The sequence below is a fragment of the Oncorhynchus mykiss genome, chromosome 7 (genome assembly GCF_013265735.2).
Source record: "Oncorhynchus mykiss isolate Arlee chromosome 7, USDA_OmykA_1.1, whole genome shotgun sequence".
NCBI classification, from domain to species: Eukaryota; Metazoa; Chordata; class Actinopteri; order Salmoniformes; family Salmonidae; genus Oncorhynchus; species Oncorhynchus mykiss.
The window spans coordinates 71,876,644-71,900,851 of record NC_048571.1 but is presented as its reverse complement, the minus strand read 5'-3'; the positions used below and the strand labels follow the sequence as shown (position 1 = coordinate 71,900,851).

Here is a 24,208-nt window from a genome sequence, read left to right as displayed (position 1 = left end):
TGAGCATCATGACAGGTTGAGAGTAATAATACCATAATAGACAGTATAGTCATAATAATAAATAATACATTTTTTTTCACCTTTATTTAACCAGGTAGGCAAGTTGAGAACAAGTTCTCATTTACAATTGCGACCTGGCCAAGATAAAGCAAAGCAGTTCGACACATACAACGACACAGAGTTACACATGGAGTAAAAGAAACATACAGTCAATAATACAGTATAAACAAGTCTATATACGATGTGAGCAAATGAGGTGAGATAAGGGAGGTAAAGGCAAAAAGGCCATGGTGGCAAAGTAAATACAATATAGCAAGTAAAACACTGGAATGGTAGATTTGCAATGGGAGAATGTGCAAAGTAGAAATAAAAATAATGGGGTGCAAAGGAGCAAAATAAATAAATAAATAAAATACAGTAGGGAAAGAGGTAGTTGTTTGGGCTAAATTATAGGTGGGCTATGTACAGGTGCAGTAATCTGTGAGCTGCTCTGACAGTTGGTGCTTAAAGCTAGTGAGGGAGATAAGTGTTTCCAGTTTCAGAGATTTTTGTAGTTCGTTCCAGTCATTGGCAGCAGAGAACTGTAAGGAGAGGCGGCCAAAGAAAGAATTGGTTTTGGGGGTGACTAGAGAGATATACCTGCTGGAGCGTGTGCCACAGGTGGGAGATGCAATGGTGACCAGCGAGCTGAGATAAGGGGGGACTTTACCTAGCAGGGTCTTGTAGATGACATGGAGCCAGTGGGTTTGGCGACGAGTATGAAGCGAGGGCCAGCCAACGAGAGCGTACAGGTCGCAATGGTGGGTGGTATATGGGGCTTTGGTGACAAAACGGATTGCACTGTGATAGACTGCATCCAATTTGTTGAGTAGGGTATTGGAGGCTATTTTGTAAATGACATCGCCAAAGTCGAGGATTGGTAGGATGGTCAGTTTTACAAGGGTATGTTTGGCAGCATGAGTGAAGGATGCTTTGTTGCGAAATAGGAAGCCAATTCTAGATTTAACTTTGGATTGGAGATGTTTGATATGGGTCTGGAAGGAGAGTTTACAGTCTAACCAGACACCTAAGTATTTGTAGTTGTCCACGTATTCTAAGTCAGAGCCGTCCAGAGTAGCAATGTTGGACAGGCGGGTAGGTACAGGTAGCGATCGGTTGAAGAGCATGCATTTAGTTTTACTTGTATTTAAGAGCAATTGGAGGCCACGGAAGGAGAGTTGTATGGCATTGAAGCTTGCCTGGAGGGTTGTTAACACAGTGTCCAAAGAAGGGCCAGAAGTATACAGAATGGTGTCGTCTGCGTAAAGGTGGATCAGAGACTCACCAGCAGCAAGAGCGACCTCATTGATGTATACAGAGAAGAGAGTCGGTCCAAGAATTGAACCCTGTGGCACCCCCATAGAGACTGCCAGAGGTCCGGACAGCAGACCCTCCGATTTGACACACTGAACTCTATCAGAGAAGTAGTTGGTGAACCAGGCGAGGCAATCATTTGAGAAACCAAGGCTGTCGAGTCTGCCGATGAGGATGTGGTGATTGACAGAGTCGAAAGCCTTGGCCAGATCAATGAATACGGCTGCACAGTAATGTTTCTTATCGATGGCGGTTAAGATATAATTTAGGACCTTGAGCGTGGCTGAGGTGCACCCATGACCAGCTCTGAAACCAGATTGCATAGCAGAGTGGTGAGATTCGAAATGGTCGGTAATCTGTTTGTTGACTTGGCTTTCGAAGACCTTAGAAAGGCATAGTAGGATAGATATAGGTCTGTAGCAGTTTGGGTCAAGAGTGTCACCCCCTTTGAAGAGGGGGATGACCGCAGCTGCTTTCCAATCTTTGGGAATCTCAGACGACACGAAAGAGAGGTTGAACAGGCTAGTAATAGGGGTGGCAACAATTTTGGCAGATAATTTTAGAAAGAAAGGGTCCAGATTGTCTATTCCGGCTGATTTGTAGGGGTCCAGATTTTGCAGCTCATTCAGAACATCAGCTGAGCAGATTTGGGAGAAGGAGAAATGGGGAAGGCTTGGGCGAGTTGTTGTGGGGGGTGCAGTGCTGTTGACCGGGGTAGGAGTAGCCAGGTGGAAAGCATGGCCAGACGTAGAAAAATGCTTATTGAAATTCTCAATTATGGTGGATTTATCAGTGGTGACAGTGTTTCCTATCTTCAGTGCAGTGGGCAGCTGGGAGGAGGTGTTCTTATTCTCCATGGACTTTACAGTGTCCCAGAACTTTTTTGAGTTAGTGTTGCAGGAAGCAAATTTCTGCTTGAAAAAGCTAGCCTTGGCTTTTCTAACTGCCTGTGTATAATGGTTTCTAGCTTCCCTGAACAGCTGCATATCACGGGGGCTGTTCGATGCTAATGCAGAACGCCATAGGATGTTTTTGTGTTGGTTAAGGGCAGTCAGGTCTGGGGAGAACCAAGGGCTATATCTGTTCCTGGTTCTAAATTTCTTGAATGGGGCATGTTTATTTAAGATGGTTAGGAAGGCATTTAAAAAAAATATCCAGGCATCTACTGACGGGATGAGATCAATATCCTTCCAGGATACCCCGGCCAGGTCGATTAGAAAGGCCTGCTCGCTGAAGTGTTTCAGGGAGCGTTTTACAGTGATGAGTGGAGGTCGTTTGACCGCTGACCCATTACGGATGCAGGCAATGAGGCAGTGATCGCTGAGATCTTGGTTGAAAACAGCAGAGGTGTATTTAGAGGGCAAGTTGGTTAGGATGATATCTATGAGGGTGCCCGTGTTTAAGGCTTTGGGGAGGTACCTGGTAGGTTCATTGATAATTTGTGTGAGGTTGAGGGCATCAAGTTTAGATTGTAGGATGGCTGGGGTGTTAAGAATGTTCCAGTTTAGGTCGCCTAGGTCGCCTAGCAGCACAAGCTCTGAAGATAGATGGGGGGCAATCAGTTCACATATGGTGTCCAGAGCACAGCTGGGGGCAGAGGGTGGTCTATAGCAGGCGGCAACGGTGAGAGACTTGTTTTTAGAGAGGTGGATTTTTAAAAGTAGAAGTTCAAATTGTTTGGGTACAGACCTGGATAGTAGGACAGAACTCTGCAGGCTATCTTTGCAGTAGATTGCAACACCGCCCCCTTTGGCAGTACTATCTTGTCTGAAAATGTTGTAGTTTGTAATTAAAATGTCTGAAATTTTGGTGGTCTTCCTAAGCCAGGATTCAGACACAGCTAGAACATCCGGGTTGGCAGAGTGTGCTAAAGCAGTGAATAGAACAAACTTAGGGAGGAGGCTTCTAATGTTAACATGCATGAAACCAAGGCTATTACGGTTACAGAAGTCGTCAAAAGAGAGCGCCTGGGGAATAGGAGTGGAGCTAGGCACTGCAGGGCCTGGATTCACCTCTACATCGCCATAGGAACAGAGTAGGAGTAGAATAAGGGTGCGGCTAAAAGCAATAAGAATTGGTCGTTTAGAACGTCTGGAACAGAAAGTAAAAGGAGGTTTCTGGGGGCGATAAAATAGCATCAAGGTATAATGTACAGACAAAGGTAAGGTAGGATGTGAATACAGTGGAGGTAAACCTAGGTATTGAGTGATGAAGAGAGAGATATTGTCTCTAGAAACATCATTGAAACCAAGAGATGTCATTGCATGTGTGGGTGGTGGAACTAATAGGCTGGATAAGGTATAATGAGCAGGACTAGAGGCTCTACAGTGAAATAAGCCAATAAACACTAACCAGAACAGCAATGGACAAGGCATATTGACATTAAGGAGAGGCATGCTCAGTCGAGTGATCAAAAGGGTCCAGTGAGTGGAGAGGTTGGTTGGGGGTCACGGCGATTTAGACAGCTAAATCGGTAGCAAGCTAGCATAGGAGCAAGCTAGCATAGAATGGAGGTCTGTTATTAGCCAACTCTTGCGTTCCGTCAGTAGATTAGTGGGTTTCCGTGTGGTAGAGGGGATTAATCCAAATCACACAACAACAAAAATAAAAACAATAGATATAGTTATAGAGGCCCAAGAAGAAAAATAAATAAATAAATAAAAATAAAATTAAATAAAAATTGTCCGATTGTCTATTCAGATAGCAGCCGATAAGATAGCCAACGGCTAGCAGGCCGCAGATGGGCGCCCAGGCAACGTTGCGCCGGAGGAGCCAGCCGGACAATTCCCTCGGGTAGACAACGTCGGCAGTCCAACTGTGAAGGCCCGGTGGGGCTCCGCGTAGGCAGCAAAACGGGTCCGGATAGGTGACTGCAGCCCAGGAGTGATTGATGGAACTCTTCAGCTGGCTAGCTCCGGAACAATTGATGTTAGCTCCGGAATCGACGAAAGCCGATAGTCACACGGATAGCAGCTAGCTAGCTGTGAGATCCAGGTGTGGATGTCCAGAGCCAGCGGCCGAAATCCGGTATGTTCCGTTCCGAGGCGCGCTGCACCGCGCCGTACAAAACTGGCGATAGATTCTCGAGCCAAAGGACAGCCGATGACCACAAACCGTGGTTAGCTGAGTACTAACGATTAGCCAGTAAATAAGCTAACTAGCTTCTGAACCAGCTTCAGAGTAGCTTCTGGACCAGCTCCCGGCTAGCTTCTGGCTAATTTCTGGCTAGCCTCTCGGAGGATTACAGATCTGAGGTAAATAATACTTTTTTATATAAATATAAATTGGTGAAGCGGATTGCAGGAGAGTGTTCTGAAGATGAGTTTTTGGAAAATTAAAAATGTATGTGAAAAAAAAGTTGTAAATATATCTATATATTTATATACATGACAGGACGAGGACAAAAATACGTCTGAACTGCTATGCCATCTTGGGAATGATATGATACATGTAGGATTAAGACAGACATTTAGTATGATAAACCAGATATCATTAACCAGTAAGGGTAAACAAAACAACAGTTTAAATGGCTTGAACAGATCAATGTGAGATTCCCACAGACAGTTGACCCCTGGGCTTATAAAACATTCAGTCTGCATCACAGGGTCTTTGTCCCAAATGGCACCCTATTCCCTATAAAACACACTACTTTTGATCAGGGCCCATTGGGCTCTATATAGGGAAAAGGGTGCCATTTGGGACATTGCCAGGGACACTGTGCCAACTGATGATGTAACAGGATTCTAGAGCAGAACAGTCCAAAAACCCAGGGTTCTTCTCCTGCCTCGCTTGTGTCCATCTAACCTTTAATTCTCTGCACCCTGTAATAAACCGGCATGTCAGTGTGGCTGACGCAATGACAAAATGTTGCTAGCACTGAGGCATTGCTACATTCTGACAAGGCAAATGTTCCATTACTAATAGAGGCCTGGGGGAGCAGATAGGCAGTGCTGGATATGGCTGTCAGTCACAAGAGAGCACCCACCAAAATATTTCTCTCTCTCCCCCCTTGAAGGGAAATATTTTGGTGGGTGCTCTGTTTCGACTGACTCAGCCAGATCTCTCTCTCTCTCTGACACGGTGACATGTATTATTCCATTTTTTATACATCCCTGCTACATCACCGTTCTGTGTGCATATTCAATTCCCAACAAGGAGGAGCCCACTCAGAACCTGAGAGATCTGGACGGAGTCATAATTACAGAATGATTCACTTAGAGCAGGGCTGTCCAAAAGACTGCTACCTGACAGCTGCTTCATCTGTAGTGGCCAACTTGTCTAACCTACAGTACAGTACACAGCAGCAGCAGGGCTGAATGACTGGGTGGTGATTCAAGAGACTAGAGTCCAGTTGCTGCTTTGCTTTTCTGGCAGCTGCCCATCTGGGTCATCTAATTAGCCACTGCACCCATAGTGACCCTGGGTCTAATATAGCACATATCAGTGGCTCTCTTGCCAGCGACCACACAGTACAGTACAGCACTACCTTCCCTCTCTGTCTGGCCAGCTGACGATAATGTTCACAGGACTGGAGAACATTACCAAAGCAATCCCTCCTTATCCATCAATTGTACCCAGTGGTGTAAAGTACTTTATTACAAATATTTTTGGGGGTATCTGTACTTTAATATTTATTTAATTTCATAAATTTTCCCTGACACCCAAAAGTACTCTTTACATTTTTAATGCTTAGTAGAAAAGGACAATGGTCCAATTCACACACTTATCAAGAGAACATACCTGGTCATCCCTACTGCCTTGGTCTGGTGGACTTACTAAATACATATATATTGTTTGTAAATTATGTCTGTGTTGGGTTGTGCCCCTGGCTATCTGTAAAAAAAAATAAAAAATAAAATTGTGCTGTCAGGTTTGGTTAATATAATATAAGGAATATTACATTATTTATACTTCTATTTTTGATACATACGTATGTATAGCTTAGTAATTACATTTACTTTAGATAGTTAAGTATATTTAAAACCAAATACTTTTAGACTTTTACTCACATTTTATTTTACTGGGGTACTTTCACTTTTACTTGAGTAATTCTCTATTAAGTTATCTTTACTTTTACTCGGGTATGACAGTTGGGTACTTTTCCCACCACTGATTGTACCATAATGTGGATGCAGTGCTTGCAATCAATAACAGCTATCTATCGAACTTCTTGATAGATAGCATGTCATTAACACCAAAAGCTCTGCCTTCACAATCTGGAGGTGACAATGCTACTTAGCTGAAATAGTAATTCTAGCGCAATTGTTTTAGAAAACATCTTCAAAATTGAAACTAATTATGTTAGCAAATGATAGGTTGAAAGGTGAACTGCTAAGCTAGTTGCATTTCAATTAATCTATTTAGAGATTCAAATTTGCTTCCTGTTTTTGGCTGTTTTAATATGTTATGACACGGTCATAACTATGTCATAATATGTCATAACAGCTGAGATAACTTGCCATAACACTGTCATGACTAGGGCTGTGGCGGTCACGAAATGTTATTGTCAAGCAAATAACTCTCGGTCTCACGGTAATTGACCGTTAATTAACATAACACATTTAGCATCTCCTGGCTTCCCACAAGCCACTGAGGCAGACCCTTGGAACATCTACATTTGAAAAAGTCTAATAAATCCATGTAATATAGCCTCCACCTTCACAATAAATTCATTATTTATTTTAGACAGGTCTAAAGAAGCATGATATGAAGAAAATGTAGTCTATTTCTTAAGAAAATAATAGCATACTCTGATTTGTGTTAGGTCCTGACGTGGCTACGCAAAATGGCTACACTAGTTCATTTAGCCGACAGGATTTGCTAAGAATTCTGTGGCATTATTTAATAGTATAAAGAATAAAGAATACAAACGATTTAAGGGAGCACGCACATGCGGCTATTCTGTGTTGAGCAGTTAACAAAGAAATAGGTACTCCTATATGCTTAATTTAGAGTTATTAATGTAACTTAGTTGTTTTACAAACATTGGGCTACTTGTGTATGACACAAGTCCTTTTTCCAACAATTGTTTACGGACAGATTATTTCACTTATAATTCACTGTATCATAAAAGTAGATCTACTAACCGACTTGCCAGTTTGTTAATAATACATTTGTGGAGTGGTTGAAAAACGAGTTTTAATGACTCCAACCTAAATGTATGTAAACTTCCGACTTCAACTGAACATAAGTTTCCTTTTGTTTGAAAATTGGTTTCTTAAGTCCTTTGTTGTTGTTGTAATTCATTCTTCACAGTCATGTTTTTCCCCATCTTATTTTAAATAAAGGAAAATACACTTTATGACACCGTCACTGTCATGAAGCATTATGACCACCCTGTGTCACTTTACTTGGACTAAGAAAATACACTTTGACACTGTCGTGAAGCATTATGACCACCCTGTGTCACTTTACTTGGACTAAGAAAATACACTTTGACACTGTCATGAAGCATTATGACCACCCTGTGTCACTTTACTTGGACTAAGAAAATACACTTTGACACTGTCGTGAAGCATTATGACCATCCTGTGTCACTTTACTTGGACTAAGAAAATACACTTTGACACTGTCACGAAGCATTATGACCACTCTGTGTCACTTTACGTGGACTAAGAAAATACACTTTGACACTGTCATGAAGCATTATGACCATCCTGTGTCACTTTACTTGGACTAAGAAAATACACTTTGACACTGTCAAGAAGCATTATGACCACCCTGTGTCACTTTACTTGGACTAAGAAAATACACTTTGACACTGTCAAGAAGCATTATGACCATCATAATCACATAAGCCAGATAGGCCTATCACGTACTGTATATGCCCTTATGTCAATCATCAGTCAAAAAGAGGGTTCTTGTCCTGCTCCTGAAATCTGCTCTTGCATTCATCCTAGTCAAGTGCATTGGGGTAGCTGCATGTCTGATATAACTTTGTGTGCAATTACAATGATAATTTAATATGGTCAGTTTCAGAAAATATAACAAACTTACTGTTGACAAGTAGGCTATCGTGTCATGGAATGTTCTGCCTTGTGTGGTAGGTTTTGACACTCTTATGTTGGTGTCATAAACAGCCATGAAATAATGCATTAAATGTCACAACGGGTCTAAATATATGTGTCATGACAGTGTTTTAACCATATTATTACAGGTTTTGACAAGTTATGTCAGCCGTTATGACATATTATGACATGGTTATGACAGTGTCAAGTAAAGTGTTACCATGACGCTGGGTGTCAAGTAAAGTGTTACCAAATTTTCCTATATTCAACTTCTAAAATACATACAGATTCAGTTTTCAAATTGAGTTCTTTCAATTTAGATTGAAAACCAGAGACAACATCCTGGTCCTTTTCCCGACAGGAAAGGTATAGGAGAACAGATGGAATCAAACATTCACTGTGGTAAACAGAAACTTCTGAAGCCAGCAGGTTTCTGAAGCCAATATTGCATGTTGAATTAATTTTCTTCCTATGAATTTGGCTCTAGCATTTGAACCGTTTTGGCAATGAGCTACTCTCTGGAGCATGGACGTGCCTTCTGTTCCCGTCTATGATGATCACAGGCTGCATTTGAAGGGAGTGTCACAAAAACAGAAAAATGCCATTTGCATTCATTTCCGTTTCAAATAATGACATACACGTTCAAAAGATGAATTAAATTATTCCATTTGTGCATTAAACATAAACAAATATTAAATTCTAATTCATTATCCTAATACAAATTAAAATTGTTCCTAAGGGGAAGGGTACCACAAAATGTACAGATCAACAGAAGAGGCCTTACTGAACAAACATTTTGTGGTACCTACTGTATACAGCCCCCTCTCCCCGAGGAACTGTGACAACACTGTTGTTTAACTGTAGTGAACTATAAGTCATAATTACAATACAGACTTTCACATAATTATAGGCCACATGCCTTCAGTGGACAAAATACAGACAGTAATTTTCATACAATCGCCTGCTCTTGAGAACATATCTACAGCATGTCACTCCTGTGTTGCTTTATACTTTGGACACTCTCTGACATGTCATGTGATGGACTCCAGATCAGATATGTGATAATTGATTAAAGAATAAGGCCTAATGGAAATACATATAAACATTAAAGGATTGTCATTGATTAGAGGACTGTTGTTGCACTGTCCCATAGTTTCTGGTAGGGTTGCAAAAGTAACTATCCCAAAACTCCCAGGTTTTCCAGAAATTCTGGTTGGACAAACCCTGTTTTTGCACTGTCTAATAGTTCCTGAAGTGTGTTTGGCGCAGTAGAGTTGAAGCGAGGCGGGAGACCCATCGGAGACATGAGGAGCTTAGTGTTAACTACCTCCACCTGTGTCTAAGCCTCTGTCTGACCCCATGTCCACGTACGTAACAAGCGCTCAGTGTGTGTGTGTGCATGTGTGTGCGTGCGTGTGACGTCGGCTTCACAGGAACAGACAATCCCACACGGATGTACTGTAAGCGGTTCACGTAAAGGTCAGCAAATAAACATGTAATTACTGTGTTAACTAAGCTAAGGTTTTGCTGACCTGGGCATTCCATGAATAAGAGGGTGTTAGTGTGAGAATGTGTATAACAGGAATGTGGTGAGCCTACTAGCTTGCCTTGGTTATACCTATCCCATCTGATGCCTCTCTCTCTATCTCTTTCTCAAACTCCTATGTCTGTTTTTACAAACACCAAAAGTAGGGCTATCTGAATAAATACATATATTTTCATTCTAATGTAGTTTAATCAGTAGAGATATGAGTTTAATGGTGGCCCAATACTCTCTGATGCTGGTCATAGCTACTGAGGAGAAAAATATATCCTTTCTCAATGATACTACTTGTCCCCCAAGTCTTAGTCCCCCCCGCCCCCCCCCCCCTGCTCTGAGCATATGCAGTGTTCACATGCAAGTGGGAACTAGGAGACTCTGAAATGTCCGACTTGGAAACTAGTTGAGCTCTGAGTTTTTCACTTGAATTACTAGAATGAACCAATAAGGAGCTCTACGCAAATAACTCAACTTCCGGGTTTCCGAACACGCAATACTCCTAGGTCCAGTCCATAAACCTTCCTCAGAGAGAGATAGGGGTGAACCATCTTAGAATCCAGTGGGAGATTTAGACCTTTCTTAGGGCTGTTTACAAAATATTATCAATTAAATCAAATTTTATTTGTCACATACCCGTGCTCAGCAGATGTTATTGCGGGTGTAGCAAAATGCTTGTGTTTCTAGCTCCAACAGTGCAGTAATATCTAACAAGTAATATCAAAGAATTTGACAACAATACACACAATACACACAAATCTAAAGTAAAGAAAAGGAATTAAGAACATATAAATATTTGGACAAGCAATGTCAGAGCGATACAGTAGAATAGGTTAGAATACAGTTCTACATATGGGATGAGTAATGCAAAATATGTAAACCTTATTAAAGTGACTAGGGTTCCATTTTTAAAGTGGCCAGTGATTTCAAGTCTATGTATATAGGGCAGCAACCTCTAATGTGCTAGTGATGGATATTTAACAGTCTGATGGCCTTGAGATAGAAGCTGTTTTTCAGTCTCTCAGTCCCAGCTTTGATGCACATGTACTGACCTCGCCTTCTGGATGATGGCGGGGTGAACAGGCAGTGGATCGGGTGGTTGTTGTCCTTGATGATCTTTTTGGCCTTCCTGTGACATCGGGTGCTGTAGTTGTCCTGGAGGGCAGTTAGTTTGCCCCCAGTGATACGTTGAGCAGACCGCACCACCCTCTGGAGAGCCATGTGGTTGCAGGCGGTGCATTTGCCGTACCAGGCAACTGCATCGACAGTCAGCCTGACAGGATGCTATCAGTTGTGCATCTGTAAAAGTTTGTGAGGGTTTTAGGTGCCAAGACAAATTTCTTCAGCCTCCTGAGGTTGAAGAGGCATTGTTGCACCTTCTTCACCACACTGTCTGTGTGAGTGGACCATTTCAGATCATCAGTGATGAGTACACCGAGGAACTTGATGCTTTTCACCTAGTCCACTGTGGTCCAGTCGATTTGAAATAGAAGAGTGCTCCCTCTGCTGTTACCTGAAGTCCACGATCAGCTCCTTAGTTTTTTGACAATGGGTGAGAGGTTATTTTCCTGCCACCACACTCCCAGGCCCCTCACCACCTCCCTGTAGGCTGTCTCGTCATTGTTGGTAATCAGGCCTACTACTGTTGTGTTGTCTGCAAACTTGATGATTGAGTTGGAAGTGTGCATGGCCACGCAGTCATGGGTGAACATGGAGTACAGGAGTGGGCTGAGCACGCATCCTCGTGGGGCCCCAGTGTTTTGAGGATCAGCGAAGTGGAGGTTTTGTTTCCTACCTTCACCACCTGGGGGCGGCCCATCAGGAAGTCCAGGACCCAGATTGACGGGGCAGGGTTCATACCCATGGCCTCAAACTTAATGATAAGCTTGGAGGGTACTATGTTGTTGAATGCTGAGCTATAGTCAATGAACAGCATTCTTACATAGGTATTCCTCTTGTCCAGATGGGATAGGGCCGTGTGCAGTGTGATCTATTGGGGCGGTAAGCAAATTGAAGTGGGTCTAGGGTGGCAGGTAAGGTAGAGGTGATCCTTGAATAGTCTCTCAAAGCACTTCATGATGACAGAAGTGAGTGCTACGGGGCGATAGTCAATTCATTCAGTTACCTTTGCTTTCTTGGGTACGGGAACAATGGTGGGCATCTTGAAGCATGTTGGGACAGTAGCCTGGGATAGGGAGAGGAGAGATTGAAAATATCTGTAAACACTCCGGCCAGCTGGTCTGCACATGCTCTGAGGACGCTGCCAGGGATGCCATCTGGGCCAGCAGCTTTGTGAGGGTTAAAATGCAATTCAATTCATGCTTAAATGTCTTATTCACATTGGCCATGGAGAAGGAGAGCCCATAGGCCTTGGTAGCAGCCGCGTCGGTGGCACTGTGTTATACTCAAAGAAGTCGAAGAAGGTGTTTAGCTTGTCCCGGAAACAAGACGCTGGTATCCGCGACATGTCTGGTTTTCCCTTTGTAGTCCGTGATTGTCTGTAGACCCTGCCACATACGTCTCGTGTCTGAGCTGTTGAATTGCAACTCCACTTTGTCTCTATACTGACGTTTTGCCTGTTCGATTGCCTTGCGGAGGGAATAACTACACTGTTTGTATTTGGTCATATTCCCAGTCACCTTGCCATGGTTAAATATGATGGTTCGCGCTTTCAGTTTTGAGCGTTCCTGTATGTTATCACCATCACACCATGAGTAGTTAATCATGAAGCATGCCCTTCTTCTTCTCGGAGAGGTATTTATTCCTGTCTGCGCAATGAATTGAGAACCCAACTGGCTGTACCATGGCAAGACTCAGACAGTATATCCCGAGAGAGCCACGTTTCCGTGAAACAGAGTATGTTACAATCCCTGATGTCTCTCTGGAAGGAAATCCTCGCCCTGAGCTCATCAACTTTATTATCCAGAGACTGAACTTTTGCAAGTAATATATTCGGAAGCGGTGGGTGGTGTGCGCGCCTCCTGAGTCGGACTAGAAGACCGCTCCGAGTACCTCTTTCCACCGGTGGTGATTTGGCTCAGCCTCTGGAATCAGTTCAATTGCCCTGGGGGGTACAAACAAAGGATCCAATTCGGGAAAGTTATTTTCCTGGTTGTAATGCTGGTAATGCTGGTGAGTTACCGCAGCTCTGATATCCAAAAGTTCTCTAGGGCTGTATGTAATAACACCAAACATTTTCTGGGATAATAATGTAAAAAATAACACATAAAAAAACAAACCACACAATACCCTATAATGTCAAAGTGGAATTATGTTTTAGAAATGTTTATAAGTTAATACAATATGAAAAGCTGAAATGTCTTGAGTCTATACTTAAGTATTCAACTCCTAAGTATTCACCCCCACAGACTCACTCTGTGTGCAATAATTGTGTTTATGACTACCTTATCTCTGTACCTCACACTGTAAAGCCATTTCGAGCAGTGAATTTCAAAAACGGATTCAACCAAAAAGACCAGGGATGTTTTCAAATGCCTCGCAAAGAAGGGCACCGATTGGTAGATGGGTAAAAAATAAAAATAAAATTGGACAGTGAATATTACTTTGAGCATCGTGAAGTTATCAATTACACTTTGGATGGTACATCAATACACCCGGTCACTACAAAGATACAGGCATCCTTCCTAACTCCGTTGCTGGAGATTAAGGAAAGCACTCAGGGATTTCACCACAAGGCCAATGGTGACTTTAAAACCTTTAAAGAGGTTAATGGCTGTGATAGGAGAAAACTGAGGATGGATGAACAACATTGTAGTCACTCCTGAATATTAACCTAATTGACAGAGTGAAAAGAAGGAAGCCTGTACAGAATTTTCTTTTTACAAAAGATGCACCCTGTTTTCAACAAGGCACTACTAATACTACTACTAATACTGCAAAAAAATGTGACCGTCACGACTTCCGCCAAAGTCGGGTCCTCTCCTTGTTCAGGCGGCGCCCGGCGGTCGGCGTCGCCGGTCTTCTAGCCATCATTGATCCACTTTTCATTTTCCATGTGTTTTGTCTTGTTTTTCCTCACATCTGGTTTCAATTCCCTCAATCATTTGTTGTGTATTTAACCCGCTATTCCCCCCATGTCTTTGTGTGGGATTGTTTATTGTAAGTGCTTGTGCGCGTGTTGATTGGTGCGCGACGGGTTTTTGTACCCAAATGTCTTGTTATTTTTATGCCGTGGGTTTTGCTATTAAGCTGCTCGGGCTATTACCAAGTTCTGCTCTCCTGCGTCTGATTTCCCTGCCACCAGTTACGCACCCCTTACAGTGGCAAAGCAACTTTTTGTCCTGAATACAGAAGTGTTATGTTTGGGGCAAATCCAACACAACACATTACTGAGTCCAACTCTCCATATTTTCAAGCATAGTGGTGGCTGAATCGTGTTTTATTTTGTGTTTTTATTTAACTTTTATTTAACTAGGCAAGTCAGTAAAGAACAAATTCTTATTTATAATGGCCTAGGAACAGTGGGTTAACTGCCTTGTTCAGGGGCAGAACGATCTAGCAACCTTTCGGTTACTGGACCAACGCTCTAACCACTAGGCATGTTATGGGTATGCTTGTAATCTTTAAGAACTGGGGAGTTTGTTTATGAAAAAAAATTATGGAATGGAGCTAAGCACAGGCAAAATCCTAGAGGAAACTCTGGTTCAGTCTGCTTCCAACAGACATTGGGAGAAAAAGTAATCTTTCTACAAGACAATAACCTAAACACAAGGCCGAACCTAAACTGGAGGTGCTTACCAAGAAGACAGTGAATGTTCCTGAGTTACAGTTTTTACTTAAATCTACTTGAAAATCCATGGCCAGACCTGAACATGTTACTGAGCTTGAAGACTCACAGCTGTAATCACTGCCAAAGGTGCTTCTACAAGACTCAGGGGTGTGAGTATTTACAGTATGTGAATGAGATATTTCTGTATTTAATTTTCAGTATATTAGCAACAAATTCCAACAACATATTTTCACTTTGTCATTATGGGGTATTGTGTGTAGATGGGTGAAAAAATAATATATTTAATCAATTTTGAATTCAAGTGGTATGAATACTTTCTGAAGGCACCGTACAAGGGACACACATGCTTGATGCTTGGCCTGGGAACTCATGTCCTTTCATTCCCCCTCTTTGTCTCTCACACAATGAAGTTCAAAAGTGAGGCTGAGCTCAGTGGAGTGGATTTACCATCAATATGCTTGAAATGAATGACAACAGAAACTAGCTATTCTTGATAGAGACAGAAATAATCAGGTAAACATAAACAATGCTAGTGAAGTTAGCATGATAGCCAGTTGTGTTGTGTGGCTGAACTTGCTGTCATTCTGCTAGAGCACCATAGTCAGAATTCTGCGAGAATGTTCTTTCTTAGATATAAGACATAGTCTAACTGTTTACTTCAGTATACTGCAAGCGATTGAGAGGGATTCACATGCTTCAGGGTAACTAAAATCCCCTTAAACGTTGTAAGGATATGGGCTGGACCTAGAAAGGCCTCTGGACTCACAAGAGACATAATGACTCAATTTAGTTATTGAGGCAATTGAGTACAGCCCTGTTTAACAATGGGTATTAGCTCCTATGAAGCAGGGAGCAACTGCAACAGGATTCTTCTGTAACACATATGTCCACAAGATAGAGGCCATTGTCTCTCTGAAAAAAGGCTACAGCATAAGGGCAGAGCTGATCAAAAACAGCCAAACAACCTGGTTGCTGTTCTCTCCCATTTGAGAAGCCAAAGGGAGAGAAACCCTTATCTAGCAGAGACAGAGCCAGCATGGGCCTGACTAGCTTAAATATAGTACTTACTGCTTTCACCAGAACAATTTCCACTGTCACACCAACAGCATGTTGGGACTTGTGAAGGCTGCTGCTGATAAATGTCAAGCAGAGATGATAACTTTAACAAAGATATTCAAATAGCACCCATATTTTCACACATAACATTTTGACACACATTTCACATGTATGTTTGTATACATCCGAAAACATCTGCCCTCTTGCCTAAAGTTGGTGTTCTGTCTTTTTGAACGTTGTCTTTTATCACACTAGGCCAACTTTAATGTTGTTAAAAGTAGGCTAAGAAACTTCTAATACAACTTTGTGGTGTTTGTTAACCACTTGAGCCAACAAGCAAACGTATTCAATCGTTCAGAGAGCATTCTGGGTGGGCTATAAAGTGTTTAGGATTAGGTTATAACAACATCACAGCTGAATTTAATTAAAAACTTTCGAAACAAAGCAATATAGCACTGCCTGAATCGAATGAGAAACGTAAGCTACGTGCCTAATTTGCTCTTTGTTAGAAACAATGTATCCGTTAACGGTTACAATACATGCGCGCTTTGACAGTAAATTGGACACATTTGCAGCAATGGAATGTTGTGACCTCACTCTACCTCCTTCAGTTGGTCGAGTTCATGCCGAACAGTCTCGAACTCGGTCTCCAACTCGTCATAACGCTGTTTGAGCTGTTGCTTCTCTTCGAGCACCGCCAGCCCGTATTCCGCCGCCTGGATCTTCTCATGAGTCGTCTCGCTCAGCTCCCGGGATAGGCGCTCTAATTCCGCCCGAAACCACTGCGGCCCGGCCTCTGCCACCAGAGTCGCCTCGGGATATTCCTGTTCTTCCACAGACATCTTGGCCAGCCGGTTCCGCCAACAACAGCGATAACGGACCCAGCCCTTGAAGGAGCACGGAAAATATCCTATAAAAATAAATCAGTGCCTTCTGTATTTGAACTGCATGTCTGTGTTTTTGTCTGTCTCGTCGGGTCCTCCACTTTTTTTGATGTGAACAAAGAGTTCAGCTATCTATCAGCCGGTACCGTTATAAGGTTGCATCTTCAGCTCGTTCCATACTCGATCCCTATCTTCCTCCCCCACCTACGTCATGCCACTAGAGGAAATGAACTTAACGGAGATCGTCGATTTGGAATACGGTGCGTTTCAGGTCTACAATTGTGTGCCATGGGAGATGTAGTTTTTTCCCCATTATGATTGGATGAAAGACTACGCCCACTGTTTAGCATATGGACTTCAACTACCATGGTCATTCGGGAGTTGATGCGCCGTAGCGCTTAAACTCGGTCTATGGTAGAAACATATGGTAAAACCCTACTGTCAATGGTAACCCCTACAGGCCCACAGTCCCCTGAAACACGGATTCTTTAACAAGACTGCCATCTAGGGATTTAAAAACGATACTGCAGTACAGTTATGATCGAGTTATTACAAGTGCAATGTGGTTCATCTGTGTGAAGGCCCATCTGTGCGTGCCTGACGACTCACACTAAATGATTCTGCTGCTACAGTACTTACTATAGAATGACTTCTCCGTATTGTTATATCATCATCAGAACATTATGGCATTAAAGAGCTCAGTGCAAAAAAGTAAGCATGAGTAATTTCCCACATGACTATACTCATTTGAAATCAGGACATAGGGCAAGATTATGATTTTGGGATGATTTATATACTAATTAAAAATAATGATTGAGTTTGTTGTTGTGGTCGGTTACAGGGGTTCAGTATGTGGTGGTGTTCAAAAGAGTGGTGGAGTTCTGTCTGCGGTCAGTTACGGGAGTTCAGGTGACTGTAGAATGGCACTAGACAGACAGGGCCAATGAAACATAACAGCGCTAGGGTGTGTCCCCTCAGGAGTTCCATGTAGATGGACATAGACCACGGGCTCTTCTTTTGAAGGCTGCCTGAAGAGGTTGCTCTGGAACGTACAGTTATGAACATAACTACTGTTCCCTGGAGGAAACAAGGTATAACATACTATGGGGAGTCCATAACCAATCTTTTTCAGCTGAAGCAAACTGAAACGATGCACATCGTCCCAATGGATGCAGAGCCCGCCTTTGGAAGCCCCGCCTTCCTGGTTATAATACCAGGGCTAGCATCCATTCCTCAATTCAGTGCCACTCTTCAGCAAGCCCAAACCCCCTGTCTGTGTGAGGCAAAAATATGTTATACTTCGTTCCCTCCTTCAGGGAACAGCAGTTATATTCATAACTGTACATTCCCTTTCAGTCGGTCACTCGGTATAACATACTATGGTGACATACAATCACGCCCCAAGACAGCTCAGAGGGTACCAAACTAGGAGGCCCACGGCAGCCCGTTTTTATGGTTCGTTGGAGGGCATAGCAGGATTTCTTATAAGCTTCCAGGTTAGAGTCCCTCTCCTTGAAAGTGGCAGCTCTAGCCTTTAGATCAATGCGGGTTTTGCCTGTAATCCATGGCTTCTGGTTGAGGTATGTACGTACGGTCACTGTGGGGACAATGTCATCGATGCACTTATTGATGAAGCCGGTGACTGATGTGGTGTACACCTCAATGCCATTGGAGGAGACCCGGAACATATTCCAGTCTGTGCTAGCAAAACAGTCCTGTAGCTTAGCATCTGTTTCATCTGACCACTTTTTTGTTGATCGAGTAACTGGTGCTTCCTGCTTTAATTTTTGCTTGTAAGCAGGAATCAGGGGGATAGAATTATGGTCAGATTTGCCAAATGGAGGGCGAGGGAGAGTTTTGTATAAGTCTCTGTGTGTGGAGTAAAGGTGGTCCAGAGTTTTATTTCCTCTGGTTGCACATTTAACATGCTGAAATTTGTTTAAATGGATTTAAGTTTCCCTGCATTAAAGTCCCCGGTTTCTAGGAGCGCCACCTCTGGTTGAGAGTTTCCTTGTTTGCTCATGGAGGAATACAGCTCATTCAATGCTATCTTAGTGCCAGCCTCTGACTGTGGTGGTATGTAAACAGCTACGAAAAATACAGGTGAAAACTCTCTGTGTAGATAGTGTGGTCTAAAGCTTATCATGAGACACTCTACCTCAGACGAGCAATAGCTCAAGACTTCCTTAGATATTGTGTAAGAGCTGTTATTTATAAAAATACATAGTCCGCCGCCCCTTTTCTTAAAAGACACCACTGTTCTATCGTGCCGGTACAGCATATAACAAGCCAGCTGTATATTGATAGTGTCGTCGATCAGCCACGACTCTGTGAAGCATGACATATTACAGTTTTGAATATCCCATAGGTAGTTTAATCTTGCGCATAGGTCATCCATTTTATTCTCCAAAGATTGCATGCTTGCTAGCAGAATGGAAGGAAGTGGGGGTTTATTCGATCGCCTATGAATTCTCAGAAGGCAGCCCGCCCCTTTGACCATTTTTCTCCGCCTCCTCTTCATGCAAATCCCGGGGATCTGGGCCTGTTCCCGAGAAAGCAGTATATCGTTCACGTCGGGCTCGTCAGACTCATTAAAGGGAAAAAAGGATTCTGCCAGTATGTGGTGAGTAATCGCAGTCCTGTTATTTTCGGGCATAAGAGATGGTAGCAGCAGCATTATGTACAAAACAAGTTTTTTTTTTAAGTTACAAAAACCGCAAAGAAACAAACAAAAAAACACAATCAGTTGGGGACAGGTAAAACGTCTGCTTTCTTCTCTTGCGCCATTTTATAAAGAGTGCACATTCAAGGGTAAACGGATGACCTCCGGGAACCAAGGTTGTCTAGGCCGACGGGTAGCCACCAAAATCAACAACAGACCATCCTGACGGACCCTCTCCAGGGGCCTGAATTAGGTCCCCTGGAGGATCGCATAGTGCAGGGTCTGAGGCCACTGATACGCCAATGCATCCTTTCCCAACAGATCACCCAGATCCCTTATTGAGAAGAACAGATAGCAAAACATTTTTTTTGCGATATGTAAGAGCTACATCGGCCTTGCCGAACCAGTCCCATATGTGGGCCACCACCGAGGGGTGCAGTCTCCAATCCTTACAGATAGGACCCCCCCTCCAACATCCTTACCCACTGAGCACCGACATCAGATGTCAATGGACGTTGTAAAGTAGTTTAAATTTGGTCAGTCCTCACAGGCCTTGATTTCAAAGTCCACAGACAACGTTTTTTGTTATGATCCGGAGCAGCTTTAATTTCAATGTACATAGATTTTTTTGCAGGGGGTACCGGCCTTGATTTGGCCCAAACATAGACGTCCATAATTGGTTCAGATTTGGTCCAGTTTCACAAGTTTGGAAAGAACAGTACAGTACAGTACAGTGAAGCACAGCAGAGTACAGTAGAGTACAGTACAGTACAGTACAGTGAAGCACAGCAGAGTACAGTAGTGTACAGTACAGCAAAGTCAAGAAAACTTGAGTACAGTAAAGTACAGTAGGAAATAGATCAGTTCAGTACAGCAGAGCACACTAGACTTGAGTACAGTATAATGTACTGTAATCTACTGAACTATATTCTACTTTACTGTACTCTACTGTACTGTACTCTACTCAACTGTTCTGTGCAGTGCTGTAAAGTGCTGTACTCTACTGAGCTCTACTGCACTGTACTTTGATGTTCAAATTTACGAAACATAGACGTCTATGATTGGTTCAGATTTTTTATGGACCAACCAAATGTGGTCTTGTTTGGGAGCAGATCTCATTAAAATAATAGCCATTGTGTAGAATAATACCCACATTTTCAAAATAGGATATTGCATTTTTGTATCTTTGTGTACGTATTCAGGCTATATCACCATGAAGAGAATAATTTTCATAGCCATAATTTATGCATTTCTGTACAGTCCAGATCAGGGAGGGACCCATGATGAAATTCCATTACAGTAATTCTGTTACTGGGTGTAAATCCACTTCACTTACTGTAGTTCATTAACCAAAATATATGTTTTTCAAAGTCAAGGTGTCATGTCATAGCTGACACCCCATTCTTTCTGCAGACATCATTGAATCTTAATTCAGATCAAAAATGTAACTGAAAAATTTGGTCACATAAAAAAATTGAGGTAGATTGTACCGAAATCCTGTTACCAAACTTTTCATCTGCACAGTTCTTCCAGTAAATGTGTTTTTGTAAGTGTGCATTGTTAAAAGTAGAGCATAGAGTTGTATGGTTTGTGAAATCAATGTTTTTTGTTTGGCGTACATTTTAAAGTGAAAAATCGGAGTCTCAGCGTTATTCAGTAACTGTGGAATTGCCCAACAATAAAGCCACTGCCATAATGAGCTCCGATTAAAATCTGTGGGTTGCACCACGCTGCCATACCAGGCTACCTGGTAGAGTGGAGAGAAACTGGACAAACAAACAGACGTCATTCACATTACCATCCATTCAGGAATTCACGTCAGGTTGGAGGACTTGTTGTACTTTCAAGTAAGATTGCTGTTAAACCACAGTCAAATGAGGTGGTAACATATTCTTGAGTTGATGTTAAAAAAAGATTTAGCCTACTTCCAAAGGCCCCTTTCACTTGGCTTGCCTGGCTGAAGCAACAGACTCTTGCTGACACCGACTATCACTTGGCCCCTTCACTCGACAGAACTTCCATCTGACTTTACAAAAAAAGATTGCAGTTTTGAAACTGCTGTAAAAGTGCAGTAGCTGCAGTCGGCTGGGGTATTTTGGATGCAGTAATTGAACTGCATCCAAAACATTTCTGCCTTTTGAACACAGTATTTGCAGCATTCTGCAGTTATACTGCACTCTGGAAGCAATCCTTTTTCGAAAGGGTAAGCCTAACATAACACATTATACAGACCCTTATGAAAAAGATTGCAGTCAGATTGCAGTGTAACTGCATTTACAGTGCAGTATAACTACAATTCAACTGCAGTACACTGCAGATATTCTGCAATTACTGCGGCCAAGATACCACAGTCGACTGCAGTTACTGCACTTTTACTGCAGGCTCAAAACTGCCTTTTTTTGTAAGGGGAATTATATTAATTCATGCTACAATGAACGTATTTTGTACTTACATTGTTTAGTCCATTGAGACAAACTGTACAAAAACGTAAGTAGCCCTACCTAAACAAAACTGGTGTCACTGTCCTGGTATGGTGACACTAATAGTTTCACGGAACTGGTGACTTCTACGGTTGTGGCTAGATGGAGAATTAACGTAGTAGGTTAGGATAATTAACGTTGCAGGTTAGGAGAATTAGAGTAGCAGGTTAGGAGAATTAGAGTAGCAGGTTAGGAGAATTAGGTTAAGGTTAGAAAAATAGTTACGTTTAGCTAAAATGCTGTAATCCATCTAACCACAACCTCATTGTCTACAAAATGCTTCCTCAATCTGTGACCGTTGCGTAGATATTATTTTGGGGTCTGTGAGAGCTTGTATGGTATATTTACAATCGAGGCTCAGCACCTAACCATTTTATAGAATCCTGGAGTTTTGGACCTCCAGTACAGCAGACAGCGACAGCTCCCTCCCTTACAGGCACGCAAATAGAGGAAGCGTTTGCGTTGTTTACACAAAGCTAGTAATTATCGTTCTCCTGGCAGCAGGGTATTATGCTGTCAACACGATCGCAGTTTTGTTTATCAAAATAAGAGTTCCATTTAAAAACATGCTACATTTTGGCAGTGGTGGAAAAAGTGCCCAATTGTCATACTTGAGTAAAAGTAAAGATACCTTCATAGAAAATGACTAAAGTAAAAGTAAAAGTCACCCAGTAAAATACTACTTGAGTAAAAGTCTAAAAGTATTTGGTTTTAAATATACTTAAGTATCAAAAGTAAAAGTATAAATAATTTACTCAGTTGGGATTACTCAGTAGGGTCTGTAGAATCGCCACTGAGAATACCAAACATTAGGAACACCTTCCTAATATTGATTTGCAACATCCACCACAACCCCAAGATACTGCAATGCCAGGTATTTCTAAATCTGAAGTAATGTATCCTCTAATTCTCATGCTGGTTTAAGGAATCCATCATCTTAAAATTGAAAGTAACGCAATTACTACTACTAACTTTATGTTGCATATCTCTCAATTACTGTCCAATGTGACCTTAAGTTCACTGGCACTATCACATACTTAAAACCACAGCAGTTGATGGCCATTCTAGTGAAATTTGGCATAACCTCTTCGCTGTCATAAAACAGACTGTAATTTCTGACTCGCAAAAAACACAGTGCACATTAACCTAATGTGTTCATTCAGATGTAACTTCAACAGATCATTGTACTCATTCAATATTCTGTCATTGCTTAATATGTTATAATCTTCTTTAGTTAGTGGAGATGGAACCCACTGGGAAAAAACTAGTTGAATCAACGTTGTTTCCACATCATTTCAACCCCCCAAATCAATGTGATGACATTAAATCAACGTTGTTTCCACATCATTTCAACCCCCAAATCAATGTGATGACATTAAATCAACGTTGTTTCCACATCATTTCAACCCCCAAATCAATGTGATGACATTAAATCAACGTTGTTTCCACATCATTTCAACCCCCAAATCAATGTGATGACATTAAATCAACGTTGTTTCCACATCATTTCAACCCCCAAATCAATGTGATGACATTAAATCAACGTTGTTTCCACATCATTTCAACCCCCAAATCAATGTGATGACATTAAATCAACGTTGTTTCCACATCATTTCAACCCCCAAATCAATGTGATGACAATAAATCAACGTTGAAAATAAATTTGATTTGCAGAAAATCATCACTAGTCTTTTTTTCACCCATTTGTTCACCTACATCCAATGACGTGGTGAATGGTTTTGTTGATTTCATGTTTAATTCACGATAGTTCACAACTCAATCAAATGTAAATCAAAACTAGACGTTGAACTGACGCCTGTGCCCAGTGGGAAGAGTTTTGGTTGTCTTTGCAATTTGATATTTAGACCCAGATAGTCATTCTATGTGTATTTGTTGGAGCACAGATGACTTGTCTTTGTGAGGAAAATGTTGTATTATTTTCATATGATACCAGATAGATTTCACAAATGTGTAATTATCAGAAAATACTATGATACTAGATAATTCAAAGAGGTGTACGATAAATACCCTACTGAGTGCTCCCAACTTCACTTTTACATCGGCACAAAAAAACTTTAATTATAAGACAATACTTGCCATATGGCCTATGGAATGGGTGTAGTAAAAGGCCAGCAACAATTGGCATTATTCAGCCCCACCATATATACAGTGTCTTCAGAAAGTATTCACACCCCTTGACTTACTCCACATTTTGTTGTGTTACAGTCTGAATTCAAAATCTACACCCAATGCCTAATAATGACAACGTGAAAACCTTTTAGGAAACTTTTGCTAATTAATTGAGAATGAAATACAGAAATATATTTTTTTTGCATACTTATTCACACCCCTGAGTCAATACTTTGTAGAAGCTGCTTTGGTGGAGATTACAACGTTGAGTCATCTTGGGTGTGCCTGTATCAGTTTTGCACATTTGGATTTGGGGATTTTCACCCATTCTTCCTTGCAGATTTTCTCA

At 41.8% G+C, this 24,208-nt stretch overlaps 1 protein-coding gene across 1 annotated transcript in view; it reads right to left on the bottom strand.

The window, feature by feature from the left end:
* LOC110528429 (protein bicaudal D homolog 2) overlaps positions 1–16,826 on the bottom strand; it is a 28,454-nt gene extending 11,628 nt beyond the window's left edge. The window contains exon 1 of the mRNA XM_036984005.1: positions 16,306–16,826. Within this exon, the coding sequence (XP_036839900.1) occupies positions 16,306–16,545 (240 nt within the window). The 5' untranslated portion in view covers positions 16,546–16,826. The remainder of the gene's footprint in view (positions 1–16,305) is intronic.
* Positions 16,827–24,208: the final 7,382 nt, after the last annotated feature.